Consider the following 27,191-nt stretch of genomic DNA (forward strand, 5'->3'; position numbering starts at 1 on the left):
TTCCAATTACTTTAATAAATTTAAGAATAGATTGTTTAGTTAGTTGAATGGGTGATAATGGTCAAAGTTGAAATGTAATAAATGTAATTTGATAAGAAAAACTTTTTAAATGTGACATTTATAAACTGATGACGTTGAACATTGATTAGTATATGCTAAGGTTAACATTAAGTTTATTTATTGATAGTGATACAAATTATCTTTTCCTAATATTCATGAAGGGAGTACTAACGATAGCGCTTCTATATCATCCTATATACAGAGGAAAAACTAACACCACTGAAAATTAGCTAAAGCTAGTTCAATTGGTTGCTATCAGCAACTAAAGGATTCGCCGCTACCCCGTAGCCAAATCAGTATGACTGTTAAATGTGTCGCTAATCTGTTTAAGAATATTTATTACTCCAGCACTAGACTATAGATTAGACCAGTTAATAGACTGTACTATAGACTAAACAAGATGCTAAGCCAACTCACTAAAACCGTTGAATGTACTGTACTATAGACTAGACTATAGACCAGATTATAGACTAGACTATGGACTAAACTATGGGCTAGACTAGAAAGTATATTATAGAATAGATTACAGACTATACTATAAACTAGACTATAGACTACACTAAACTATAGACGAGGTTATAGACGAGACAAGAGACTATAGACTAGACTAAGGACTAGACTATAGACTAAGGACTAGACTATAGACTAAGGAATAGACTATAGACTAGACTATAGACTAGACTATAGACTAGACTATAGACTAGACTATAGACTAGACTATAGACTAGACTATAGACTAGACTATAGACTAGAATATAGACTAGACTATAAACTATACTATAGACTAGACTATAAACTATACTATAGATTAGACTATAGACTAGACTATAGACTAGACTATAGACTAGACTATAGACTAGACTATAGACTAGACTATAGACTAGACTATAGACTACACTATAGACTACACTATAGACTACACTATAGACTAGACTATAGACTAGACTATAGACCAGACTATAGACTAGAATATAGACCAGACTATAGGCTAGATTAGATTATAAACTAGACTATGGACTAAACAATTGACTAGACTAGAAATTATATTATAGGCTAGATTATAGAATATACCATAAACTAGACTATAGACTAGACTATAGACTAGACTAGACTATAGACTAGATTATAGACTAGAATATAGACTAGACTATAGACTAGACTATAGACTAGACTATAGACTAGACTATAGACTAGACTATAGACTAGACTATAGACTAGACTATAGACTAGACTATAGACTAGACTATAGACTAGACTATAGACTAGACTATAGACTAGACTATAGACTAGACTATAGACTAGACTATAGACTAGACTATAGACTAGACTATAGACTAGACTGTAGACTACACCATAGACTATACAATAGACTATACAATAGACTAGACTATAGAATACACTATAGAATACACTATAGACTAGACTATAGACTAGACTATAGACCAGACTATAGACTAGACTATAGACTAGACTATAGACTAGACTATAGACTACACTATAGACTACACTATAGACTACACTATAGACTAGACTATGGACTAAACTATGAACTAAACAATTGACTAGACTAGAAACTATATTATAGATTAGATTATAGACTATACTATAAACTAGATTATAGACTAGACTAAACTATAGACGTGACTATAGAACACTATAGACGAGGCTATAGACGATACTATAGACTACATTATAGATTAAACTAGACTGTAGACTAGACTATAGACAAGACTATAGACTAGACTATAGACTAGTTTATAGAATAGACTATTGAATAGACTATAGAATAGCCTATAGAATTGACTATAGAATAGACTATAGAATAGACTATAGAATAGACTATAGATTGGACTATGGAATAGACTACAGAATAGACTATAGACTAGACTATAGACTAGACTATAGATTAGACTATAGACTATAATATAGACTAGACTTAGCATGAGCTATAGACTAGGCTTAGACTAGACTTATAGACTAGACTTAGCCTGAGCTATAGAATAGACTATAAACTAGACTGCGAAACTAAAAAGTAGAATAGACTACAAACTGGTCTACTGACTAATATACACCCTATTTACCTAAAGATTTTAAATTAGTAAAAGAAGAGAATTGGGATATAAAAACACAAAATTTTTCTTTTCACCTTCAAATCCATATTTTATTTAAAGTGCATTTTTTTACTATAAACCCACTTTTTCTAACAAAACCTTTCCAGCTTTTTCTCTAAAAATCCCACAAAAATCTAAATTAAGAACCTTTTAAAGTCCAATTTTCCAAAGTTTCGTATATATGAAGATTAAATCTTGGTAGTATAAAGACTAAATTCTTATTTTTGTAAAGATTAATAAATTAAATTTCTGTGTAAAAACACGCTCATTTTATTTAACAAATAAAGCTTATTTTGAAGTTTGCTTACTGTTAACAGCAAATATCAACAAAATATGGCAACGATTTGTGTGTAAAAACGCCCTTTACTATCAATTGTTTTTGTTTTTATTTTGACATTTTCTTTTGAGCTCCGGCACAAACGATTTTTTTTTGCATTTAGCACCGAAAAGGTAAGTGAGAACGAAAGAAGATTTGCAATCAATTGCGTTTAACGATTTAATTGATTTTAGATTTTTGCAAGAAATTGTTGAAGATTAACGGTATTAACTAAACAGCATCAAAATGTTTGCTCTCAGCCGTAATGTCAGCAATGTAGCCAAGTAAGTACATGAAACAAATGGTTTCAATTTAATTTCAGTGCAACAATAAATATACTAAATATGATGTGATTACATAAATTATATAAAGCAGCCCTAAAGCAACATGTATTAAAAAAAAATATTCCCTGAAATTTCTAGAACTGCCGTACGCGGTAAACATACCTTACCCTCATTGCCCTATGACTATGCTGCCTTAGAGCCCATTGTCTGCCGTGAGATTATGGAATTGCATCACACCAAACATCACCAGACCTATGTCAATAATTTGAATGCTGCCGAAGAACAATTGGCTGAAGCTAAGAGCAAAAATGATGTCACCAAAATTATTAGCTTAGCTCCTGCTTTGCGTTTCAATGGTGGTGGCCATATTAATCACTCAATTTTCTGGCAAAATCTTACACCCGAAAAAACCCAACCTTCAGCTGACTTGAAGAAAGCCATTGAGGAACAATTTAAGGGTTTTGATCAATTCAAAAAAGAAATGACTGCCTTGACAGTAGCTGTTCAGGGTTCCGGCTGGGGTTGGTTGGGTTACAATAAGAAAACCCAAAAGTTGCAAATTGTGGCCATGCCCAACCAAGATCCCTTGGAGGCTAGCACTGGTACTAACAAAAACAGCAAACACTTACCCCCGTTTCTGGTTAATTAAACTTTGTCTTCTGTTTCAGGTTTAATTCCCCTCTTTGGCATTGATGTTTGGGAACATGCCTATTACTTGCAATACAAAAATTTGCGTCCTTCTTACGTCGAAGCCGTTTGGGATATTGCCAATTGGAATGATATCTCTAAACGTTTTGCTGATGCCCGCAAATAAACTTTAACAGCGCAGGCGTTGTTTTCGTGTTCTTAAACAAAGCAACAATCCAAAACACACTTTATAACAACATCTTAATGCTAATTAATATATTATTTAAACAATTAGGTATTTAATCACTAGATCTTTGTAAAAGATTTAAAATAAAAGTAAATACGCGTCGATTTTTAATGATTCTTTTCCTTTGCACTGCACTTTTTTACGCGCCCGTTTGAAGAGTTCTTTTCTAACTGTTTTTATCTTTTTAAAAGTGCTGTTAATTTAGCGTTTCTTGAATAATATAATAGCGATTAGCGAAAACAGTTAAATTGCAGATGGGAGTTTTCTATGAATAAAGTCGAAAAGTCGACTTTGTAAATTAAAGTCGAAAAAGAGTCGAAAAAGTCGAAAAAAGTCGGAAAGAGTCGAAAAAAGTCGAAAAAAGTCAGAAAAATTCGGAAAAAGTCGAAAAATTCGGAAAAAGTCCAAAATAGTCGTAAAAAGTCGAAAAGTCGGAAAAAGTCAAAATTAGAAAGAAGTCGAAAAAACTCACTTTTCATAAAATGCAAAAAGTCGAAAAGTCGACTTTTCATAAAATGCAAAAAGTCGAAAAGTCGACTTTTCATAAAATGCAAAAAGTCGACTTTTCGATTCAACTATAGAACTTTAAATGAAAGTGATATAGCCTTGTCAATGTTGTTAATATAGAGACTTTAGTCTTGTCTATAGTGAGATTATATAATCATCTATATACAACAAATTATAAGATCGTCTATATATAGATTTAAATCTGATCTGCAAGTCTTGGTTATGTAGAGAGGTATAGTTTGTCTAAGTACGTAAGTTAGTTAGTAGTTAGTTACTTAGTTAGTTAGGTAGTGAGTTAGTAACTTAGTTAGTTAGGTAGTGAGTTAGTTAGTTAGTTAGTTATATACTTAGCTAGTTACTTACTTACTTAGTTAGTTAGTTAGTTAGTAAGTTAGTTAGTTAGTTAGATACTTAGCTAGTTACGTAGTTAGTTAATTAGTTAGTAAGTTAGTTAGTTAGTTAGTTAGTTAGTTAGTTAGTTAGTTCGTTAGTTAGTTAGTTTGATAGATACTTAGCTAATTACTTAATATTTGTTTGCTAATTCTGTTAACTTTAACGAACAATAGAATTGCATAATTAAAAATTTTTTAAATGTCTTTCTTTCTATTGGCATCTCTGTACATTTGCTATCAAAACACATCATACTCCATCTGGCAACATTTTCTTTCTCTCTCTTTTGGCAATAATGAGAAAATAAGTAAAAAGAATAACAAAAACAAAATCAAAACAAAACAAAAATAACAAACAACAGCTGTTCGGCCCCACTGATTCGTTTGCTTAGTTTTTCTTCCAGCCATTTTCACACAAAACGGGGGAAAATTTCCAAAAAGGAATAACAAATATTTTCTAATTCCCATTAACAAGGACTTGCGCACATTCACAAAAGAAAATGTGGATTATAATGGAAATTTTAAAACACTAACCAACAAACGAATTTGTTACAAACAAATCCTCTTTGGTTAAGAGGAAAAAAAGTGTACGTAATGGAAGTCATGGTTACAAATAAAGAAAATGCGCAAATTGTATGAGTTTTCATGAATTTTTTTCCTTTTTAAATTCCACAAGAAAGAAAGAAGCTGAAATCAAAACGAAAGGATACGAATTCCAATTAGAAAATGCGTTGGCAGAACTACGTTGCTCGTCTGTGAAAACGGTTTACGGTCACAACATACACGGTTCTTAAACGAATAAAAATTAAAAATCAAACGAATTAAGTAATTTTTTATTCCAAAACGAATTAACAAGAAAAAAACCCCATAGAAAAAAGCCAATAAATCAATAGTTAAAATAACAGAGGAAACAAAAGAAAGTGTTTTTAAAGAAAAAAAGTGAAGCTTCAAAGAAATTTAAGAAAAAACCTCATACAATTGTCTTTTGAAAGTGTTGCAAATATTTAACAAGAAAAACAGTTTGTTTCTTTAACAAATTTGTTAATAAATCAAAGGATTTTTGCAGCTAAAGTTTAACAATAAGTTAAACTTATTAAACTATATCAATTTCCTGCTTAAAGGTAAGTTTTTGTTAAAATAAAATGTAGAATTATTAAAAGTGAAAATTTTTTTTCCTATTCATTGTTGAAAAATCAATTTTCCTTTAGGCCAACAGATGTAATCCACATTCCACTGCAAGTGGTTTGTGTTTTCTCTTGTTATTCAATGTAATACCTAACTCCCTACCAGTGGTTGTGTTGTCTGTCTTTTCATTTCTAAAGGACTACATATTTCTCTTCTAAATGGAATTTGTTTTTTATATTCTAAACATATTCCAAATAGTTTTTACCAAAGTATAATGATTTTACTATCAAGTGTTTATTTTTCACATTTTTCATTTTATTTTTTCTTTTAATTTATTGTAATTTACTTTTTTTTACAAACAACAAACTTCGTCATTTGCTAAACCTCATAATGATGTTTATATATATAAACTAAATTTTTGATTTTTGTTGTTTGCAGTTTTGTTTTGCCATTTTTGTATCATTGAACTTGAAATTAAATAATCTTGTTAAACTTAATATTTTTTAACCATTCAATTATATATATAGTATTGTCGACTATATACTGAGATTATACTCTAGTATATAAAGAGTCTAATGTGTTGTCTATATATACTCTGTAGTCCAATCCATTTTGAAAATATAGTTTTGTCTTGAATTGTCGACAATTTTAGAGATATAACTTTCTCTTTTATATAGAAACTATCCACACATGTACATACACCTATTGAAGTCTCGTCTATAGAGTAGTGCTATAAAAAGACTGTCATATCAATCTAGTCTCTGTACACACTATATTGACTGTAGTGTAGACTATAGTATAGTTTCATTTCCAAAGATACGAAAGTATCATCTATATACAGATCATTACCTTGTCTATGTCTTCGATATATATAGATTTCGTCAATATAGAAACTCGTCTAAATAGAGAAAGTCACGTATAAATAAGGCCTATAACATATCTATTCATATAAAACTATAGATCTCGACTATGTAGTCTTGACTTAAATAACGACATTAGGATAATCCATATAGAGATTAGGTATTATCTATATACAGACTATAGTTTCCTTCATTAAGCTGAAATGCGTTTTCTTATTCTGTTTAGGTTTGTTTGTTTTCAAACGTCCGTTTTTATATCTTGCTCTGGTTTTGCCGTTTTGTTTTAGTGCTGTTCCAGTTCTGTTCTAGTTCTGTTCTAGTTCTGTTCTAGTTCTATTCTAGTTTTGTTCTAGTTCTGTTCTAGTTCTGTTACAGTTCTAGTTCTGCTCTAGTTTTAGTTCTGTTATAGTTCTTAAGAACAGAACTAGAACAGAACTAGAACAGAATTAGATGTGTATAGCAAAAATTTTACATGCAAAATTTTTGCTATACGATATGAATGTTTCCCAGACATACACACACATACTCTCTATTTCCGCCACATCCTTTCAAACATTAATATGTTTAATTACAACATTTTGTACAAGATTTATATTTTTGCATGTATTTGTAGTTGTGTTCAATGATAAATAAGATTAAACTTTATTTTAAGATTTCATACGAATGAGAATCTAATTCTGTTCTAGTTCTGTTCTAGTTCTTTTCTAGTTCTGTTCTAGTTCTGTTCTAGTTCTGTTCTAGTTCTGTTCTAGTTCTGTTCTAGTTCTGTTCTAGTTCTGTTCTAGTTCTGTTCTAGTTCTGTTCTAGTTCTGTTCTAGTTCTGTTCTAGTTCTGTTCTAGTTCTGTTCAAGTTCTGTTCTAGTTCTGTTCTAGTTCTGTTCTAGTTCTGTTCTAGTTTGTTCTAGTTCTGTTCTAGTTCTGTTCTAGTTCTGTTCTAGTTCTGTTCTAGTTCTGTTCTAGTTCTGTTCTAGTTCTGTTCTAGTTCTGTTCTAGTTCTGTTCTAGTTCTGTTCTAGTTCTGTTCTAGTTCTGTTTCTAGTTCTGTTCTAGTTCTGTTCTAGTTCTGTTCTAGTTCTGTTCTAGTTCTGTTCTAGTTCTGTTCTAGTTCTGTTCTAGTTCTGTTCTAGTTCTGTTCTAGTTCTGTTCTAGTTCTGTTCTAGTTCTGTTCTAGTTCTGTTCTAGTTCTGTTTTAGTTCTGTTTTAGTTCTGTTCTAGTTCTGTTCTAGTTCTGTTCTAGTTCTGTTCTAGTTCTGTTCTAGTTCTGTTCTAGTTCTGTTCTAGTTCTGTTCTAGTTCTGTTCTAGTTCTAGTTCTGTTCTAGTTCTGTTCTAGTTCTGTTCTAGTTCTGTTCTAGTTCTGTTCTAGTTCTGTTCTAGTTTTGTTCTAGTTCTGTTCTGTTCTAGTTCTGTTCTAGTTCTGTTCTAGTTCTGTACTAGTTCTGTTCTAGTTCTGTTCTAGTTCTGTTCTAGTTCTGTTCTAGTTCTGTTCTAGTTCTGTTCTAGTTCTGTTCTAGTTCTGTTCTAGTTCTGTTCTAGTTCTGTTCTAGTTCTGTTCTAGTTCTGTTCTAGTTATGTTCTAGTTCTGTTCTAGTTCTGTTCTAGTTCTGTTTTAGTTCTGTTCTAGTTCTGTTCTAGTTCTGTTCTAGTTCTGTTCTAGTTCTGTTCTAGTTCTGTTCTAGTTCTGTTCTGTTCTGTTCTAGTTCTGTTCTGTTCTGTTCTAGTTCTGTTCTAGTTCTGCTCTAGCTCTGTTCTAGTTATGTTCTAGTTATTTCTAGTTATGTTCTAGTTATGTTCTAGTTATGTTCTAGTTATGTTCTAGTTTTGTTCTAGTTCTGCTCTAGTTCTGTTCTAGTTATGTTCTAGTTATGTTCTAGTTCTGCTGTAGTTCTGTTACAGTTCTAGTTCTGCTCTAGTTTTAGTTCTGTTATAGTTCTTAAGAAAAATTTTGCATGTAAAATTTTTGCTATACGATATGAATGTTTCCCAGACATACACACACATACTCTCTATTTCCGCCACATCCTTTCAAACATTAATATGTTTAATTACAACATTTTGTACAAGATTTATATTTTTGCATGTATTTGTAGTTGTGTTCAATGATAAATAAGATTAAACTTTATTTTAAGATTTCATACGAATGAGAATCGTAATGAAATCATCTCGTATAAGCAATAAATTCAAATAAAACAAATATAATGAAAATAATCCTTAAATATTGTTTGCGTAAGTGTGTGTGCATATGTTTTTCGCATACACAAACAAACTGAAATCGTAAACTTGTACAAATATGTATAGAAGAAAAACTTGTATGCACCCACACATTCCACGTTTGCCCAGTATTTTCATAGGGGGACAATGGTTCTTCTTTTTAACCAAATGTTTATTCTAAACTTTACTTTAGAATAGTTACTATGTATAACCGAGGTAATGTATTCCAAAGTTATTTCCCCATTTGTAAACATATTGTGTAACGAATTCAAGGATTAACTACAAACTGCAGGGTCCCAGCTCTCTCATACACAGTCACTTGCAAAATTAGAGATTTTAAGGAAAATAAGCAAAAACATGGGGGAACAATATACAAAAAAAAAACTATTTAATGTTGTTCTCCTCTTTAATCAGAACACCAAAATAAATTTATTGGTTCATAACAATGTATACACTGTAAGAAATAGTTGCTTACGATATACTCTATTACAATTCAAACAAAAGGAATTATGTTGCAGTAAGGGTAATATAACTCAAACATGATGTATTGCGTGGGTATAAATTTACTATATAAAAGGGACTTGTTTATTTCGATTACGGTATAAGAAGGACAAATTGAAACATTCTGAAATTAATATAAATCAAACTCCACTGATTTGCAGCTTATGTTCTTGTTCTGTTCTAGTTCTGTTCTAGTTCTGTTCTAGTTCTGTTCTAGTTCTGTTCTAGTTCTGTTCTAGATCTGTTCTAGTTCTGTTCTAGTTCTGTTCTAGTTCTGTTCTAGTTCTGTTCTAGTTTTGTTCTAGTTCTGTTCTAGTTCTGTTCTAGTTCTGTTCTATTTCTGTTCTAGTTCTGTTCTAGTTCTGTTCTAGTTCTGTTCTAGTTCTGTTCTATTTCTGTTCTAGTTCTGTTCTAGTTCAAGTTCTGTTCTAGTTCAAGTTCTGTTCTAGTTCAAGTTCTGTTCTAGTTCTATTCTAGTTCTCTTCTAGTTCTGTTCTAGTTCTGTTCCAGTTCTAGTTCTGTTATAGTTCTGTTCTAGTTCTGTTATAGTTCTGTTTTAGTTCTGTTATAGTTCTGTTATAGTTCTGTTCTAGTTCTGTTTTTGTACTCTTCTAGTTGATTTCAGTTTTAGTTAAGCTTTCTTTCAATTATAGTTCAGTTATATTTCTGTGAAAATCTCCATTTTAAATTAATTTACTTGAATTTTAAAAACTCTTGAATGGGAATGAATAATGCTCCCTTTGCTTTCAAATGTCAATTGAGAAGCAAATTGAAAAAGCCCCACAAATTATCAGCCTCCCCTTTCTATTCCACACACAAGTTACCACTGCAAGTGGCAGTCAGTGTGTAAATTAAAGAGTGTGCGTCTATATGAAACTTTTTTATATTTATTTCTACTCGTGCCACATTATAAAAGTGCGTGTTGTATGCGAATGAGTCATCATGCAATTTAAAGCAACAATAAAAACAACAACGACATAAACTACAAGTTTTAGTTGTATATAACTGTAACTGGCAAAAACATGTACATATAAAGAAAAATTGATTCGGTATCCGACAACGACGACGACAACGATAACAACCATTCATGCAGAATAAAATATACAAAAATATCCAACAATAACAACACGAAAAGAATAAATAGTATAAAACAGTACGAATGGAAGAAGCGACGACTACTCTCGTTCTCTCTTTTTTCGCAAAGGAATCGAAATAACAATAACTACCAAAGAAAACCCCCAAAAGACAAGAGACTCCAACGTCATTTTATTACATTACGAATGTGAATGAGCACTGAGCACAACTACTAAGGCAAATAATGAGTTCCAGAGATGGACAAATTGATAATACTTTCGCTATTTTTTGACTTAACATTCTAAGGATTTTACATATTTTTGGTCAAAATAATAAATTAAAATTAAAGTTTTGAAGTGATTAGTTTCAATATTTAAATTTTAAAACCAATCATAACTTAAAAAATAATATTATTTTTCAAAACATCAATTTCCCATACCTGAAAAGCAATCTGTATTTATGTACATGCACGAGTCTGAACTAAAAGAAATATGAAAAAAATTCTACATTTTATCCCTACAATATCCTTCGTCAAGTAAACTTTAAAGGATATTTTTTTTTTGAAAACTGGTTCCCTATGGAAACATATTTTTAAGAGTTGCAAAAAAGAACTTTACAGAAAGTTTTTAAATAAATTTTGCAAAAGCTTTAACGAGGCAATGTGAAGTAAAATTAACGCAAAACTGTAAAATAAATTAAGATTTTAAATTAGAAAATTATTAAATTATTTAATTCTTTTTAGTTCTAGTTTAATAATAGTACATTTGTAGTTCGGTTCTGCTTTATTTCCAGTTCAGTTCTAGTTCGGTTCTGTTTTATTTCCAGTTCAGTTCTTGTTTAAGTTTAGTTCTAGTTCTGTTCTAGTTTAGTTCTAGTTCAGTTCTAGTTCAGTTCTAGTTCAGTTCTAGTTCAGTTCTAGTTCAGTTCTAGTTCAGTTCTAGTTCAGTTCTAGTTCAGTTCTAGTTCAGTTCTAGTTCAGTTCTAGTTCAGTTCTAGTTCAGTTCTAGTTCAGTTCTAGTTCAGTTCTAGTTCAGTTCTAGTTCAGTTCTAGTTCAGTTCTAGTTCAGTTCTAGTTCAGTTCTAGTTCAGTTCTAGTTCAGTTCTAGTTCAGTTATAGTTCAGTTATAGTTTAGTTCTAGTTCAGTTCTAGTTCAGTTCTAGTTCAGTTCTAGTTCAGTTCTAGTTCAGTTCAGTTCAGATTTGTGTTCTAGTTCAGTTCTAGTTCAGTTCTAGTTCAGTTCTAGTTCAGTTCTAGTTCAGTTCTAGTTCAGTTCTAGTTCAGTTCTAGTTCAGTTCTAGTTTAGTTCTAGTTCAGTTCTAGTTCAGTTTCTAGTACAGTTCTAGTTCAGTTCTAGTTCAGTTCTAGTTCAGTTCTAGTTCAGTTCTAGTTCAGTTCTAGTTCAGTTCTAGTTCAGTTCTAGTTCAGTTCTAGTTCAGTTCTAGTCCAGTTCTAGTTCATTTCTAGTTCAGTTCTAGTTCAGTTCTAGTTCAGTTCTTGTTCAGTTCTAGTTCAGTTTCTAGTTCAGTTCTAGTTCAGTTCTAGTTCAGTTCTAGTTCAGTTCTAGTTCAGTTCTAGTACAGTTCTAGTTTCAGTTCTAGTTCAGTTCAAGTTCAGTTCTAGTTCAGTTCTAGTTCAGTCTAGTTCAGTTTTTAGTTCAGTTCTAGTTCAGTTCTAGTTCAGTTCTAGTTCAGTTCTAGTTCAGTTCTAGTTCAGTTCTAGTTCAGTTCTAGTTCAGTTCTAGTTCAGTTCTAGTTTCAGTTCTAGTTCAGTTCTAGTTCAGTTCTAGTTCAGTTCTAGTTCAGTTCTAGTTCAGTTCTAGTTCAGTTCTAGTTCAGTTCTAGTTCAGTTCTAGTTCAGTTCTAGTTCAGTTCTAGTTCAGTTCTAGTTCAGTTCTAGTTCAGTTCTAGTTTCAGTTCTAGTTCAGTTCTAGTTCAGTTCTAGTTCAGTTCTAGTTTCAGTTCTAGTTCAGTTCTAGTTCAGTTCTAGTTCAGTTCTAGTTCAGTTTCTAGTTCAGTTCTTGTTCAGTTCTAGTTCAGTTCTAGTTCAGTTCTAGTTCAGTTCTAGTTCAGTTCTAGTTCAGTTCTAGTTCAGTTCTAGTTCAGTTCTAGTTCAGTTCTAGTTCAGTTCTAGTTCAGTTCTAGTTCAGTTCTAGTTCAGTTCTAGTTCAGTTCTAGTTTCAGTTCTAGTTCAGTTCTAGTTCAGTTCTAGTTCAGTTCTAGTTCAGTTCTAGTTTAGTTCTAGTTAAGTTCTAGTTCAGTTCAGTTCAGTTCTAGTTCAGTTCTAGTTCAGTTCTAGTTCAGTTCTAGTTCAGTTCTAGTTCAGTTCTAGTTCAGTTCTAGTTCAGTTCTAGTTCAGTTCTAGTTCAGTTCTAGTTCAGTTCTAGTTCAGTTCTAGTTCAGTTCTAGTTCATTCTAGTTCAGTTCTAGTTCAGTTCTAGTTCAGTTCTAGTTCAGTGTCTAGTTCAGTTCTAGTTCAGTTCTAGTTCAGTTTCTAGTTCAGTTCTAGTTCAGTTCTAGTTCAGTTCTAGTTCAGTTCTAGTTCAGTTCTAGTTCAGTTCTAGTTCAGTTCTAGTTCAGTTCTAGTTCAGTTCTAGTTCAGTTCTAGTTCAGTTCTAGTTCAGTTCTAGTTCAGTTCTAGTTCAGTTCTAGTTCAGTTCTAGTTCAGTTCTAGTTCAGTTCACTTGAAATGGTTCAAAATTTACATCTAGTATATCATCTTCATTAAGAGACACCCTAGCAGAATCTCAACAAGGATTTCTACCTCCAAGTAAGTTCTTCAGCTACTTCTTCCTTGTTTTTCGTTGTCGTTTATTGTTCAAAATTACTTTAATATTTATATTCTTAGTTCAGTTAAATTCTTTAATTTTCCTATGCTAGTAACATCTATTTATAGTTTTTCCAAGTGATTTAATATGTCTATCACTTAAAGCATATTCGGAAAAAAACTAATCAAATCTTTGCTTCCCTCTAATGTTTCGATGAAAACAAAACAAAAAAAATCGAACCTGAAACTTGTAATAAAATATTTGCAGAATGTGGCAAGAAAGTAAATAAAAACAAAACAAAACCATATGCAACTCATATGTTATATGTAGAGTGGACTCCTATATTGAATTACGAATTAAAAACACCAACAACAATAGCAGCAACTAATGTAATAAAACGGATGACTGGCGCTTTGCCTACACGGCATCCACTAAATACAGTGTATACCATGTGAGCCACTTGTCTCCGTCAACTACCACAACATTTGAAACAAGAACATAAAAAAACCTACGCTGCTCCCTCTTGTTCAGTTGGAACAGTCAATACTGGTAGGAAAACCCTCTTTAAAAAGCTTACACGTTAACTTTTTTGTTGTTATTAATTGTTGTTTTATATATAATTTGCTACCCCTGGTAAGAGTAGCGTTTTATTTGATTTTTATGCCGTCAAATGAATATAGAGAGAAAGAGATTCCTATTTGTTGGAGAGCCAACGAGGGACAAAGAACGAAAGATTGACTATAAAATAAAAGGAAAGAAGGAGATTGTTGTAGACTTCAATGAAATGGCAAAATCCATACAGTAGCGAAATGTGAAGGGAATAAGGAAAATAGTTTTTGTAGGGACCTAGGGAAAAATATAAACATGGGGAATGGGTAGGTATATGTATGATGAATCATGCTTTTGTTATATTAGTGTTTGTTTGATGTGTATGCTTTGTTTCTTCTGCCAAATAGGAAATTCTGTGCCTGCCATTTATATAAACATTTGAGCCAAGAATTATAAATAAAAAAAAAAGAAACTATTATTATTGTAATAAGTATGAGGGTCTAGTTTAAAACAAAAATGAAATATAAAAATAAATTAAAATATATGTATTAAGAATAATGGAAGGAAGCATTAAGGAGATTTTTTGAAAAAGGATTTAATACCCAAAGTTTAGTTCAGTTAACTTCACTTCAAGTTAGTTTTAGTTCTAGTTCAGTTCTAGTTCTGTTCTAGTTCTGTTCTAGTTGTGTTCTAGTTGTGTTCTAGTTCTGTTCTAGTTCTGTTCTAGTTCTGTTCTAGTTCTGTTCTAGTTCTGTTCTAGTTCTATTCTAGTTCTGTTCTAGTTCTGTTCTAGTTCTGTTCTAGTTCTGTTCTAGTTCTGTTCTAGTTCTGTTCTAGTTGTGTTCTAGTTGTGTTCTAGTTCTGTTCTAGTTCTGTTCTAGTTCTGTTCTAGTTCTGTTCTAGTTCTGTTCTAGTTCTGTTCTAGTTCTGTTCTAGTTCTGTTCTAGTTCTGTTCTAGTTCTGTTCTAGTTCTGTTCTAGTTCTGTTCTAGTTCTGTTCTAGTTCTGTTCTAGTTCTGTTCTAGTTCTATTCTAGTTCTATTCTAGTTCTGTTCTAGTTCTGTTCTAGTTCTATTCTAGTTCTATTCTAGTTCTGTTCTAGTTCTGTTCTAGTTCTGTTCTAGTTCTGTTCTAGTTCTGTTCTAGTTCTAGTTCTGTTCTAGTTCTGTTCTAGTTCTGTTTTAGTTCTATTCTGGTTCAGTTCTAGTTCTGTTCTAGTTCTGTTTTAGTTCTGTTGTAGTTCTGTTCTAGTTCTGTTCTAGTTCTGTTCTAGTTCTGTTCTAGTTCTGTTCTAGTTCTGTTCTAGTTCTGTTCTAGTTCTGTTCTAGTTCTGTTCTAGTTCTGTTCTAGTTCTGTTCTAGTTCTGTTCTAGTTCTGTTCTAGTTCTGTTGTAGTTCTGTTCTAGTTCTGTTCTAGTTCTGTTCTAGTTCTGTTCTAGTTCTGTTCTAGTTCTGTTCTAGTTCTGTTCTGTTCTAGTTCTGTTCTAGTTCTGTTCTAGTTCTGTTCTAGTTCTGCTCTAGTTCTGTTCTAGTTCTGTTCTAGTTCTGTTCTAGTTCTGTTCTAGTTCTGTTCTAGTTCTGTTCTAGTTCTGTTCTAGTTCTGTTCTAGTTCTGTTCTAGTTCTGTTCTAGTTCTGTTCTAGTTCTGTTCTAGTTCTGTTCTAGTTCTGTTCTTAGTTCTGTTCTAGTTCTGTTCTAGTTCTGTTCTAGTTCTGTTCTAGTTCTGTTCTAGTTCTGTTCTAGTTCTGTTCTAGTTCTGTTCTAGTTCTGTTCTAGTTCTGTTCTAGTTCTGTTCTAGTTCTGTTCTAGTTCTGTTCTAGTTCTGTTATAGTTCTGTTCTAGTTCTGTTCTAGTTCTGTTCTAGTTCTGTTCTAGTTCTGTTCTAGTTCTGTTCTAGTTCTGTTCTAGTTCTGTTCTAGTTCTGTTCTAGTTCTGTTCTAGTTCTGTTCTAGTTCTGTTCTAGTCCTGTTCTAGTCCTGTTCTAGTTCTGTTCTAGTTCTGTTCTAGTTCTGTTCTAGTTCTGTTCTAGTTCTGTTCTAGTTCTGTTCTAGTTCTGTTCTAGTTCTGTTCTAGTTCTGTTCTAGTTCTGTTCTAGTTCTGTTCTAGTTCTGTTCTAGTTCTGTTCTAGTTCTGTTCTAGTTCTGTTCTAGTTCTGTTCTAGTTCTGTTCTAGTTCTGTTCTAGTTCTGTTCTAGTTCTGTTCTAGTTCTGTTCTAGTTCTGTTCTAGTTCTGTTCTAGTTCTGTTCTAGTTCTGTTCTAGTTCTGTTCTAGTTCTGTTCTAGTTCTGTTCTAGTTCTGTTCTAGTTCTGTTCTAGTTCCGTTCTAGTTCTGTTCTGTTCTAGTTCTGTTTTAGTTCTGTTGTAGTTTTGTTTTAGTTTTGGTCGCATCTGCTTCAATATACTTATGTATGTCTATTTAGGTCTAGTTTTGATTTATTTTAGTGCTTTCGAAAAAAAATATTATATACACCTGAATAAGAACTCAAATAAAATACATGTTACTTGCAGAGATTCTTAACAGGTGCGTTGTATGTAAAATGGAAATTTTATTTTAGTGGTCCTTATAATAAAGGAAGATTCCCTGTGTGGGATCCATTTAAATACCTCTTAAGTGGTAACTTTTTTGACAATTTCAGATGAACAATATTGAATTTCACAACATATGCAAATAATAAGTACTTTGTCTTCTCTTCTATATATGTCTGAATTATCCAATTATATACCATATCTATATGTTTACATTTATTTTATAAATTCTATTTACCTCATTTATTTTATTTTAACTCGCAAGTAGTTTTCAAAGCATACAAGTTTTCTCTGTTTTCTTATTACTGCGAGTTGTAATATTTGTAATGATTTTCTGAGAATATATTTAGTTTATTACGCTCATATTTGGTGCCAAGAAGTCGTACAAAAAAATAATAATTCGTCTCCGCCCTATCAGTCAGTCATCCTTTGGCTAAAACCACAAAAACGAGGAGGAAATAAAATGGGATGTCATAAAGTTGCAGCAACGATATTGCTGGTGTTTGTTTGCCTTATTACCACCTAACAGTATCCAAGAACCAGTGAAGGTATCTAGATACAATATCGATATTTGTAACTAGCATAAGCCAACACTGACTAACTATACATTGCTCACAGCCAACTCGTTTGCTCATTATTGCAAAAGGCACGAGGATAATTTTTCTTTTTGCCATTCAAATCCTTATAATTATGAGATACTTTGCTTGCTGCTGTTGTTTCGTATTCATTTGTGTGTATGAATATCTAGATATATATTATCTATTTGTTTGTTTATTTGTCCCTCAGTCTGTCTGTCTATCTGTCTGTTTGTTGCTTGTTGTGTCAGTAGAAATAATGAAAAAGTTATGCCTCAGAGAAATGCATGCATATTTGCATTAAAGCTTTTGTTTTTCTCTATGCGAACCATATTACGACAACCCATATTTGTTATTTCTGTATAAATATATATTTTTCTTTTCCAATTTTTCCATTTTAACAATGTTTTTTTTTAAGTTTTTTTTTGCTGTAGTACACAACTTTGTAAACATTTTTTGCTGAAGTACTTTTTATGCTTTTGGGGGAATTCTTCTTTATTTGCCAGTTGTTTCATAGATTTCAGAGGTTTCTCTTTTATACGAATACTAGGGAAAATAATGATAGGTTAGTTTTAGATTATGATTTCTTTATTTATTTTTAAATTAAAATAATAAAACTTTTAATAGATTAAACAGAACTAGAACAGAACTAGAACAGAACTAGAATAGAACTAGAACAGAACTAGAACAGAACTAGAACAGAACTAGAACAGAACTAGAACAGAACTAGAACAGAACTAGAACAGAACTAGAACAGAACTAGAACAGAACTAGAACAGAACTAGAAAGAGAACAGAACTAGAACAGAACTAGAACAGAACTAGAACAGAACTAGAACAGAACTAGAACAGAACTAGAACAGAACTAGAACAGAACTAGAACAGAACTAGAACAGAACTAGAACAGAACTAGAACAGAACTAGAACAGAACTAGAACAGAACTAGAACAGAACTAGAACAGAACTAGAACAGAACTAGAACAGAACTAGAACAGAACTAGAAAACAGAACTAGAACAGAACTATAGAACAGAACTAGAACAGAACTAGAACAGAACTAGAACAGAACTAGAACTGAACTAGAACTGAACTAGAACTGAACTAGAACAGAACTAGAACAGAACTAGAACAGAACTAGAACAGAACTAGAAACAGAACTAGAACAGAACTAGAACAGAACTAGAACAGAACTAGAACAGAACTAGAACAGAACTAGAACAGAACTAGAACAGAACTAGAACAAAACTAGAACAGAACTAGAACAGAACTAGAACAGAACTAGAACAGAACTAGAACAGAACTAGAACAGAACTAGAACAGAACTAGAACAGAACTAGAACAGAACTAGAACAGAACTAGAACAGAACTAGAACAGAACTAGAACAGAACTAGAACAAGAACAGAACTAGAACAGAACTAGAACAGAACTAGAACAGAACTAGAACAGAACTAGAACAGAACTAGAACAGAACTAGAACAGAACTAGAACAGAACTAGAACAGAACTAGAGAAGAACTAGAACAGAACTAGAACAGAACTAGAACAGAACTAGAACAGAACTAGAACAGAACTAGAACAGAACTAGAACAGAACTAGAACAGAACTAGAACAGAACTAGAACAGAACTAGAACAGAAACTAGAACAGAACTAGAACAGAACTAGAACAGAACTAGAACAGAACTAGAACAGAACTAGAACAGAACTAGAACAGAACTAGAACAGAACTAGAACAGAACTAGAACAGAAACTAGAACAGAACTAGAACAGAACTAGAACAGAAACTAGAACAGAACTAGAACAGAATCTAGAACAGAACTAGAAAACAAGAAAAACTAGAACAGAACTAGAACAGAACTAGAACAGAAACTAGGAACAGAACTAGAACAGAACTAGAACAGAACTAGAAACAGAACTAGAACAGAACTAGAACAGAACTAGAACAGAACTAGAACAGAACTAGAACAGAACTAGAACAGAAAACTAGAACAGAACTAGAACAGAACTAGAACAGAACTAGAACAGAACTAGAACAGAACTAGAACAGAACTAGAACAGAACTAGAACAGAACTAGAACAGAACTAGAACAGAACTAGAACAGAACTAGAACAGAACTAGAACAGAACTAGAACAGAACTAGAACAGAACTAGAACAGAACTAGAACCAGAAAAAGAACTAGAACAGACTAGAACAGAACTAGAACAGAACTAGAACAGAACTAGAAACAACTAGAACAGAACTAGAACAGAACTAGAGAACAGAACTAGAACAGAAACTAGAACAGAACTAGAACAGAACTAGAACAGAACTAGAACAGAACTAGAACAGAACTAGAACAGAAACTAGAACAGAACTCTGTTCTAGTTCTGTTCTAGTTCTGTTCTAGTTCTGTTCTAGTTCTGTTCTAGTTCTGTTCTAGTTCTATTCTAGTTCTGTTCTAGTTCTGTTCTAGTTCTGTTTAATCTATTAAAAGTTTTATTATTTTAATTTAAAAATAAATAAAGAAATCATAATCTAAAACTAACCTATCATTATTTTCCCTAGTATTCGTATAAAAGAGAAACCTCTGAAATCTATGAAACAACTGGCAAATAAAGAAGAATTCCCCCAAAAGCATAAAAAGTACTTCAGCAAAAAATGTTTACAAAGTTGTGTACTACAGCAAAAAAAAACTTAAAAAAAAACATTGTTAAAATGGAAAAATTGGAAAAGAAAAATATATATTTATACAGAAATAACAAATATGGGTTGTCGTAATATGGTTCGCATAGAGAAAAACAAAAGCTTTAATGCAAATATGCATGCATTTCTCTGAGGCATAACTTTTTCATTATTTCTACTGACACAACAAGCAACAAACAGACAGATAGACAGACAGACTGAGGGACAAATAAACAAACAAATAGATAATATATATCTAGATATTCATACACAAATGAATACGAAACAACAGCAGCAAGCAAAGTATCTCATAATTATAAGGATTTGAATGGCAAAAAGAAAAATTATCCTCGTGCCTTTTGCAATAATGAGCAAACGAGTTGGCTGTGAGCAATGTATAGTTAGTCAGTGTTGGCTTATGCTAGTTACAAATATCGATATTGTATCTAGATACCTTCACTGGTTCTTGGATACTGTTAGGTGGTAATAAGGCAAACAAACACCAGCAATATCGTTGCTGCAACTTTATGACATCCCATTTTATTTCCTCCTCGTTTTTGTGGTTTTAGCCAAAGGATGACTGACTGATAGGGCGGAGACGAATTATTATTTTTTTGTACGACTTCTTGGCACCAAATATGAGCGTAATAAACTAAATATATTCTCAGAAAATCATTACAAATATTACAACTCGCAGTAATAAGAAAACAGAGAAAACTTGTATGCTTTGAAAACTACTTGCGAGTTAAAATAAAATAAATGAGGTAAATAGAATTTATAAAATAAATGTAAACATATAGATATGGTATATATTGGATAATTCAGACATATTATAGAAGACAAAGTACTTATTATTTGCATATGTTGTGAAATTCAATATTGTTCATCTGAAATTGTCAAAAAAGTTACCACTTAAGAGGTATTTAAATGGATCCCACACAGGGAATCTTCCTTTATTATAAGGACCACTAAAATAAAATTTCCATTTTACATACAACGCACCTGTTAAGAATCTCTGCAAGTAACATGTATTTTATTTGAGTTCTTATTCAGGTGTATATAATATTTTTTTCGAAAGCACTAAAATAAATCAAAACACTAGACCTAAATAGACATACATAAGTATATTGAAGCAGATGCGACCAAAACTAAAACAAAACTACAACAGAACTAAAACAGAACTAGAACAGAACAGAACTAGAACGGAACTAGAACAGAACTAGAACAGAACTAGAACAGAACTAGAACAGAACTAGAACAGAACTAGAACAGAACTAGAACAGAACTAGAACAGAACTAGAACAGAACTAGAACAGAACTAGAACAGAACTAGAACAGAACTAGAACAGAACTAGAACAGAACTAGAACAGAACTAGAACAGAACTAGAACAGAACTAGAACAGAACTAGAACAAAACTGGAACGGAACAGAATTAGAACAGAACTAGAACAGAATTAGAACAGAACTAGAACAGAAATAAAAAATAATAAAGTAAAACTAAACTCTTTTAGATTATAAAATTGTGTTGATTCTGTGAGATCCTTTGTTTATTTATGAAATCCTTTGTTTATTTGTGATTAACATTTCTAATACAAAACATTTCTTTTCAATAGGTTTTCTTTATGAATTTGAAAGAGTTTTCGCTCTGTTTGCATTGTTCACAAAAGCATCTTTAAGAGTAATATTGCTGAAGCTATTCTTTTAAATTGTAAAAAATCTATTAAATAAATTACTTTAACAAAAAATTCCAATTTCACCTGAAGAGGAGTTAGAGTTCTTTTAGTTGTTGGATGACTAAGTGATTTTATCAAATTGCTTTCACATTCTTGTTTTAAGAACCATTTCGTTGTGTAGATGATATTGCATGGTCTCGTGATTCGAGTAGTTGATCCGATATGTATTCAATATTTAGAACAAATTAAATGCAAACATTTATCTTTTCTATAAATTTCTTTAAAATTATTTAGAAATTATTTTCTCTTTAACCACAACAATAATCCTTATTTTAAACCAAAAATAAATAACATTCAATACTTCTTCTGTTGCCAATTGTATAGTTTTCTCTATTTTGGGGATAAATTTGAAAAATATATATGCGAAACCAGGAACCACAAAGGAACACTTAAAAGTGTTCTATAACATTATGTTGCGTGGGAGGAAGTATTCTTTTTTGCAATATGTACATAGTTTTTCGAGTTTAATAAATAATTTACAATAAAAACCACAAAACATGTGTGTAACATTAGTGTGTTGCCAATGAACCTAGACAGGCTCATTAAAATGGGAAATTAAGTGCACTTGTTATACATTTGCAGTTTAAATATTTAATGATGAAATTAATTTCAATACTTTGTAAAATTTAACAAATTAAATTGTAAATTAAATTCTTATAAAAATATAATACTGCTATTCAGTACCAATTCAATTGATTCCTTTTATACACAGATAAATCTAAAGTCCCTTCTCTAAGCACAAACCCTTGAGTAATTCTACCATTTAAAACAAAATTATAAATGTCATAATCAACTCAATTCTAGTAAATTATTTTTACAAGTTTCTAGTTTTAGAAAAAAAGAAAAGTAAATTTGTTTTAGATATTTGATAGCAATTTCATTTAAATTTAAAGTAAATTTGTTAAAATCCATTTATCTAAATAAACAGCGACACAAAATTGAAACTAAATGAAGCTTAAATAAATTTCAATGAACGTCAACGTCATTATCATCATTGTTGTTGTTTCGTTTTCGTCATAGTCATCCGTAGTCAATTGTAATACGTAGTAGCAAATTGTATAAGGATTAACAGCATTTTGTGGAGTGATAGAACAGGGTATTCTAATATACGATTGATCTCTAAGGGCGGGTTTTACTGATAGAGATAATCTTCATTCTTTGGTTAAACCGGGTTTAATAGATGCTTCGTGTTTTTCAGTTATCAGTAAAGTTACTTATTATCTTAGTTTAACTGAGTGTAATTGGCCAATTAAACTCAAGTTATAAGTGAGAAAACATAATTAACAAAAACAACAAAACAATGTTTTCAGAAGAACAAAAATTTAATATTTTAAGTAAATTGCAATTTTCTGATTTGTTTTGTTTTATTTATTATTGTTTTAAATGTTTATTTACATTTTTCCAAAATTTTCCATTTTACAAAAGTATTGTTTGCAAAAAACAGCTGTTCATTGTTTATGTTTTTGAGTGAAAAGTTGGCAATACTAACAAAGTAAACTGAACTTATATCTAAAACTGAAAAACACAATCATCGGTAAAAGTCCGCCTAAATTTGTTCCGAGTTTAATCTAACAGCAAGTTAAGCCTAGTTTAACTGAGAAGTAAGAAACCCGGCCTAAGTATAGCTTTCATTTCTAGACTGGCGGCTTTAAAACTGAACTTATCGAATGGAAGAAGTATACAGCACGAATTTCGTCACAAAGATGACTTTTATTTAGTTCTAGTTTTAGTTATATTTTAGTTATATTCTAGTTCAGTTCTAGTTCAGTTCTAATTCAGTTCCAGTTCTGTTCTAGTTCTGTTCTAGTTCTGTTCTAGTTCTGTTCTGTTCTGGTTCTGGTTCTGTTCTAGTTCTGTTCTATTTCTGTTCTATTTCTGTTCTAGTTCTGTTCTAATTCTGTTCTAGTTCTGTTCTAGTTCTGTTCTAGTTCTGTTCTAGTTCTGTTCTAGTTCTGTTCTAGTTCTGTTCTAGTTCTGTTCTAGTTCTGTTCTAGTTCTGTTCTAGTTCTGTTCTAGTTCTGTTCTAGTTCTGTTCTAGTTCTGTTCTAGTTCTGTTCTAGTTCTGTTCTAGTTCTGTTCTATTTCTGTTCTATTTCTGTTCTATTTCTGTTCTATTTCTGTTCTATTTCTGTTCTAGTTCTGTTCTAGTTCTGTTCTAGTTCTGTTCTAGTTCTGTTCTAGTTCTGTTCTAGTTCTGTTCTAGTTCTGTTCTAGTTCTGTTCTAGTTCTGTTCTAGTTCTAGTTCTAGTTCTGTTCTAGTTCTGTTCTAGTTCTGTTCTAGTTCTGTTTTAGTTCTGTTCTAGTTCTGTTCTAGTTCTGTCCTGTTCTGGTTCTGTTCTAGTTCTGTTCTATTTCTGTTCTAGTTCTGTTCTAATTCTGTTCTAGTTCTGTTCTATTTCTGTTCTATTTCTGTTCTAGTTCTGTTCTAGTTCTGTTCTAGTTCTGTTCTAGTTCTGTTCTAGTTCTGTTCTAGTTCTGTTCTAGTTCTGTTCTAGTTCTGTTCTAGTTCTGTTCTAGTTCTAGTTCTGTTCTAGTTCTAGTTCTGTTCTAGTTCTAGTTCTGTTCTAGTTCTAGTTCTGTTCTAGTTCTAGTTCTAGTTCTAGTTCTGTTCTAGTTCTAGTTCTAGTTCTGTTCTAGTTCTGTTCTAGTTCTGTTCTAGTTCTGTTCTAGTTCTAGTTCTGTTCTAGTTCTGTTCTAGTTCTGTTCTAGTTCTGTTCTAGTTCTGTTCTAGTTCTGTTCTAGTTCTGTTCTAGTTCTGTTCTAGTTCTGTTCTAGTTCTGTTCTAGTTCTGTTCTAGTTCTGTTCTAGTTCTGTTCTAGTTCTGTTCTAGTTCTGTTCTAGTTCTGTTCTAGTACTGTTCTAGTTCTGTTCTAGTTCTGTTCTAGTTCTGTTCTAGTTCTGTTCTAGTTCTGTATTAGTTCTGTTCTAGTTCTGTTCTAGTTCTGTTCTAGTTTTGTTCTAGTTCTAGTTCTGTTCTAGTTCTGTTCTAGTTCTGTTCTAGTTCTGTTCTAGTTCTGTTCTAGTTCTGTTCTAGTTCTGTTCTAGTTCTGTTCTAGTTCTGTTCTAGTTCTAGTTCTGTTCTAGTTCTGTTCTAGTTCTGTTCTAGTTCTGTTCTAGTTCTGTTCTAGTTCTGTTCTAGTTCTGTTCTAGTTCTGTTCTAGTTCTGTTCTTAGTTCTGTTCTAGTTCTGTTCTAGTTCTGTTCTAGTTCTGTTTTAGTTCTGTTCTAGTTCTGTTCTAGTTCTGTTCTAGTTCTAGTTCTGTTCTAGTTCTGTTCTAGTTCTGTTCTAGTTCTGTTCTAGTTCTGTTCTAGTTCTGTTCTAGTTCTAGTTCTGTTCTAGTTCTGTTCTAGTTCTAGTTCTGTTCTAGTTCTAGTTCTAGTTCTGTTGTAGTTCTGTTGTAGTTCTGTTGTAGTTCTGTTCTAGTTCTGTTCTAGTTCTGTTCTAGTTCTGTTCTAGTTCTGTTCTAGTTCTGTTCTAGTTCTGTTCTAGTTCTGTTCTAGTTCTGTTCTAGTTCTGTTCTAGTTCTGTTCTAGTTCTGTTCTAGTTCTGTTCTAGTTCTGTTCTAGTTCTGTTCTAGTTCTGTTCTAGTTCTGTTCTAGTTCTGTTCTAGTTCTGTTTTAGTTCTGTTTTGGTTCTGTTCTAGTTCTGTTCTAGTTCTGTTCTAGTTCTGTTCTAGTTCTGTTCTAGTTCTGTTCTAGTTCTGTTCTAGTTCTGTTCTAGTTCTGTTCTAGTTCTGTTCTAGTTCTGTTCTAGTTCTGTTCTAGTTCTGTTCTAGTTCTGTTCTAGTTCTGTTCTAGTTCTGTTCTAGTTCTGTTCTAGTTCTGTTCTAGTTCTGTTCTAGTTCTGTTCTAGTTCTGTTCTAGTTCTGTTCTAGTTCTGTTCTAGTTCTGTTCTAGTTCAGTTCTAGTTCAGTTCTAGTTCAGTTTTAGTTCAGTTTTAGTTCAGTTTTAGTTCAGTTCTAGTTCAGTTCTAGTTCAGTTCTAGTTCTGTTCAGTTCTAGTTCAGTTCTAGTTCAGTTCTAGTTCAGTTCTAGTTCAGTTCTAGTTCAGTTCTAGTTCAGTTCTAGTTCAGTTCTAGTTCAGTTCTAGTTCAGTTCTAGTTCAGTTCTAGTTCAGTTCTAGTTCTGTTCTAGTTCAGTTCTAATTCAGTTCTAGTTCAGTTCTAGTTCAGTTTTAGTTCAGTTCTAGTTCAGTTCTAGTTCAGTTCTAGTTCAGTTCTACTTCAGTTCTAGTTCAGTTCTAGTTCAGTTCTAGTTCTGTTCTAGTTCTGTTCTAGTTCAGTTCTAGTTCAGTTCTAGTTCAGTTCTAGTTCAGTTTTAGTTCAGTTCTAGTTCAGTTCTAGTTCAGTTCTAGTTCAGTTCTAGTTCAGTTCTAGTTCTGTTCTAGTTCTGTTCTAGTTCTGTTCTAGTTCTGTTCTAGTTCTGTTGTAGTTCTGTTCTAGTTCTGTTCTAGTTCTGTTCTAGTTCTGTTCTAGTTCTGTTCTAGTTCTGTTCTAGTTCTGTTCTAGTTGTAGTTCTGTTCTAATTCTGTTCTAGTTCTGTTCTAATTCTGTTCTAGTTCTAGCTCTCTATAAATAAAATCTCAGTTTACTTTTGATCTCTTTTCGAAAAACCCGTTATATTCATATATTCAAATATATTTATATAGCCATAAAAATGTAACTTGAGGCGATATGACAAAAAAAGAGACGAGAACTCATTTTTTCTTCTAGAATTTACATATCAATAGACACACACTTACCACTGCAACATTTAAGCCTATATTCTTTACCTGTCAATGGAACAGGTATGAATATATATACAACAAAAAAATTGTCTAAGTGCAGGAAAAAACACTTGATAAAAAGGACAACAGAAAGAAAAGGGAACATTAACACTTTAAAAAGTAGAATCCATGACAGAAGTGGCAGTAGCAGTAGTCGTCGTAGAAGTGTAACAATATTAAGGGCAACAAAGGTGAGAGAATTGGTTAACATCCAACACACACATACACAGTATTAACACATAATACTAAAAGTCCTTCTATATAGAAGAACTTTTTTACAACAACTTTCTAGTATCCCTTTCCCCGCAACCACCACAAGGAAATATTAAACTATAAATGAGTCATAGATTTCAATAGCAAAAATCAACAAGGAACGATGACAACACTGAGTTGGAGTAAAAGAAAAAAAAACTGAAAATATTTCATTGATGGCAAATGGAGGTTTAGTTTTACTCTATACATATGGTTGGCTATACTGAAGGTTGGTTGATGGAAACGATGTTTGGTTTGTTAGTTGGTTGCTCGCATGTTTGACTGACAACTTAGCTGATTGAACGCTATGGTTTTGATGTTTGTCGACATAGTTATGTTATAATGGGGTTTTCTTCCTCGTCTCCTTATACATTCCTTCGTATTATTCCCTGCAATTTGAGGGAGTAATGTTGTTTTCCGTAGCTGCTGCTGCTGTCCTGTGGTGTTGTAAATAAAATTCAAATTTTCAATGTTCATTTCATTTAGAATTTTTATGACAGCGTACAACACTTTTATGAAACTCTTTACAATGGTAGCGAAAGCTGTGAGAGTGAAAAAATAATATGAATTACCAGAACGTTGATGCTAATGTGAGACCATGAGGGAGACGAAACATTCATTTGATTACTATATATATGTACATAAACGTCAATAAGGTCTGCTGTGTTATGAGTGGAAAATGACTTTATTTAAAAGTTTCATTCATTCTTTATTAATATTTATATTAATAATTTTATAAATGCAGTTTTGTTTTCTTTGTTTTTGTGTATTTAAATTAAGGAAATATGTATAGAATGTAAATGTTTTCAACTTATTTCTAGTTCAGTTTTAGTTTATTTCTATTTCAGTTCTAGTTTAGTTCTAGTTTAGTTCTAGTTCAGTTCTAGTTCAGTTCAAGTTCAGTTCTGGTTCAGTTCTATTTTAGTTCTAGTTCAGTTCTAGCTCAGTTCTAGTACAGTTCTAGTTCAGTTCTAGTTCAGTTCTAGTTCAGTTCTAGTTCAGCTCTAGTTCAGTTCTAGTTCAGTTCTAGTTCTAGTTCAGTTCTAGTTCAGTTCTAGTTCAG

At 31.9% G+C, this 27,191-nt stretch overlaps 2 protein-coding genes across 3 annotated transcripts in view; both read left to right on the forward strand.

The window, feature by feature from the left end:
• Nucleotides 1-2,602: 2,602 nt before the first annotated feature.
• On the forward strand, nucleotides 2,603-3,749 carry LOC111688932 (superoxide dismutase [Mn], mitochondrial). Of its 2 annotated transcripts, XM_023451433.2 has the most exons (4): nucleotides 2,603-2,621; nucleotides 2,682-2,771; nucleotides 2,910-3,373; nucleotides 3,440-3,749. In XM_023451433.2, the coding sequence occupies exons 2-4, from the start codon at nucleotides 2,734-2,736 to the stop codon at nucleotides 3,583-3,585; spliced, it is 648 nt and encodes a 215-aa protein (XP_023307201.2). In that variant the 5' UTR covers nucleotides 2,603-2,621; nucleotides 2,682-2,733; the 3' UTR covers nucleotides 3,586-3,749. The 2 variants fall into 2 exon arrangements, with proteins under 2 accessions (XP_023307201.2, XP_046811336.1); XM_046955380.1 differs by lacking the exon at nucleotides 2,603-2,621 and having other exon boundaries at nucleotides 2,630-2,771.
• A 1,195-nt stretch (nucleotides 3,750-4,944) lies between these two features.
• The window catches only part of LOC111681630 (kinesin-like protein unc-104), a 56,657-nt gene continuing 34,410 nt past the window's right edge, over nucleotides 4,945-27,191 (forward strand). The window contains exon 1 of the mRNA XM_046953903.1: nucleotides 4,945-5,662. The gene's annotated coding sequence lies outside the window, so the exon portion shown is untranslated. The remainder of the gene's footprint in view (nucleotides 5,663-27,191) is intronic.

This window comes from Lucilia cuprina, chromosome 6 (assembly GCF_022045245.1).
Source record: "Lucilia cuprina isolate Lc7/37 chromosome 6, ASM2204524v1, whole genome shotgun sequence".
Classification (NCBI taxonomy): Eukaryota; Metazoa; Arthropoda; class Insecta; order Diptera; family Calliphoridae; genus Lucilia; species Lucilia cuprina.

What these genes read in the sequence shown, in the direction of transcription:
- LOC111688932 (XM_023451433.2), top strand. Translation starts at nt 2,734, where the DNA reads ATGTTTGCTCTCAGCCGTAATGTCAGCAATGTAGCCAA. An exon ending in AATGTCAGCAATGTAGCCAA is followed by an intron (nt 2,772 to 2,909) that starts GTAAGTACATGA and finishes TGAAATTTCTAG; the next exon opens with AACTGCCGTACGCGGTAAAC. An exon ending in TCCCTTGGAGGCTAGCACTG is followed by an intron (nt 3,374 to 3,439) that starts GTACTAACAAAA and finishes CTTCTGTTTCAG; the next exon opens with GTTTAATTCCCCTCTTTGGC.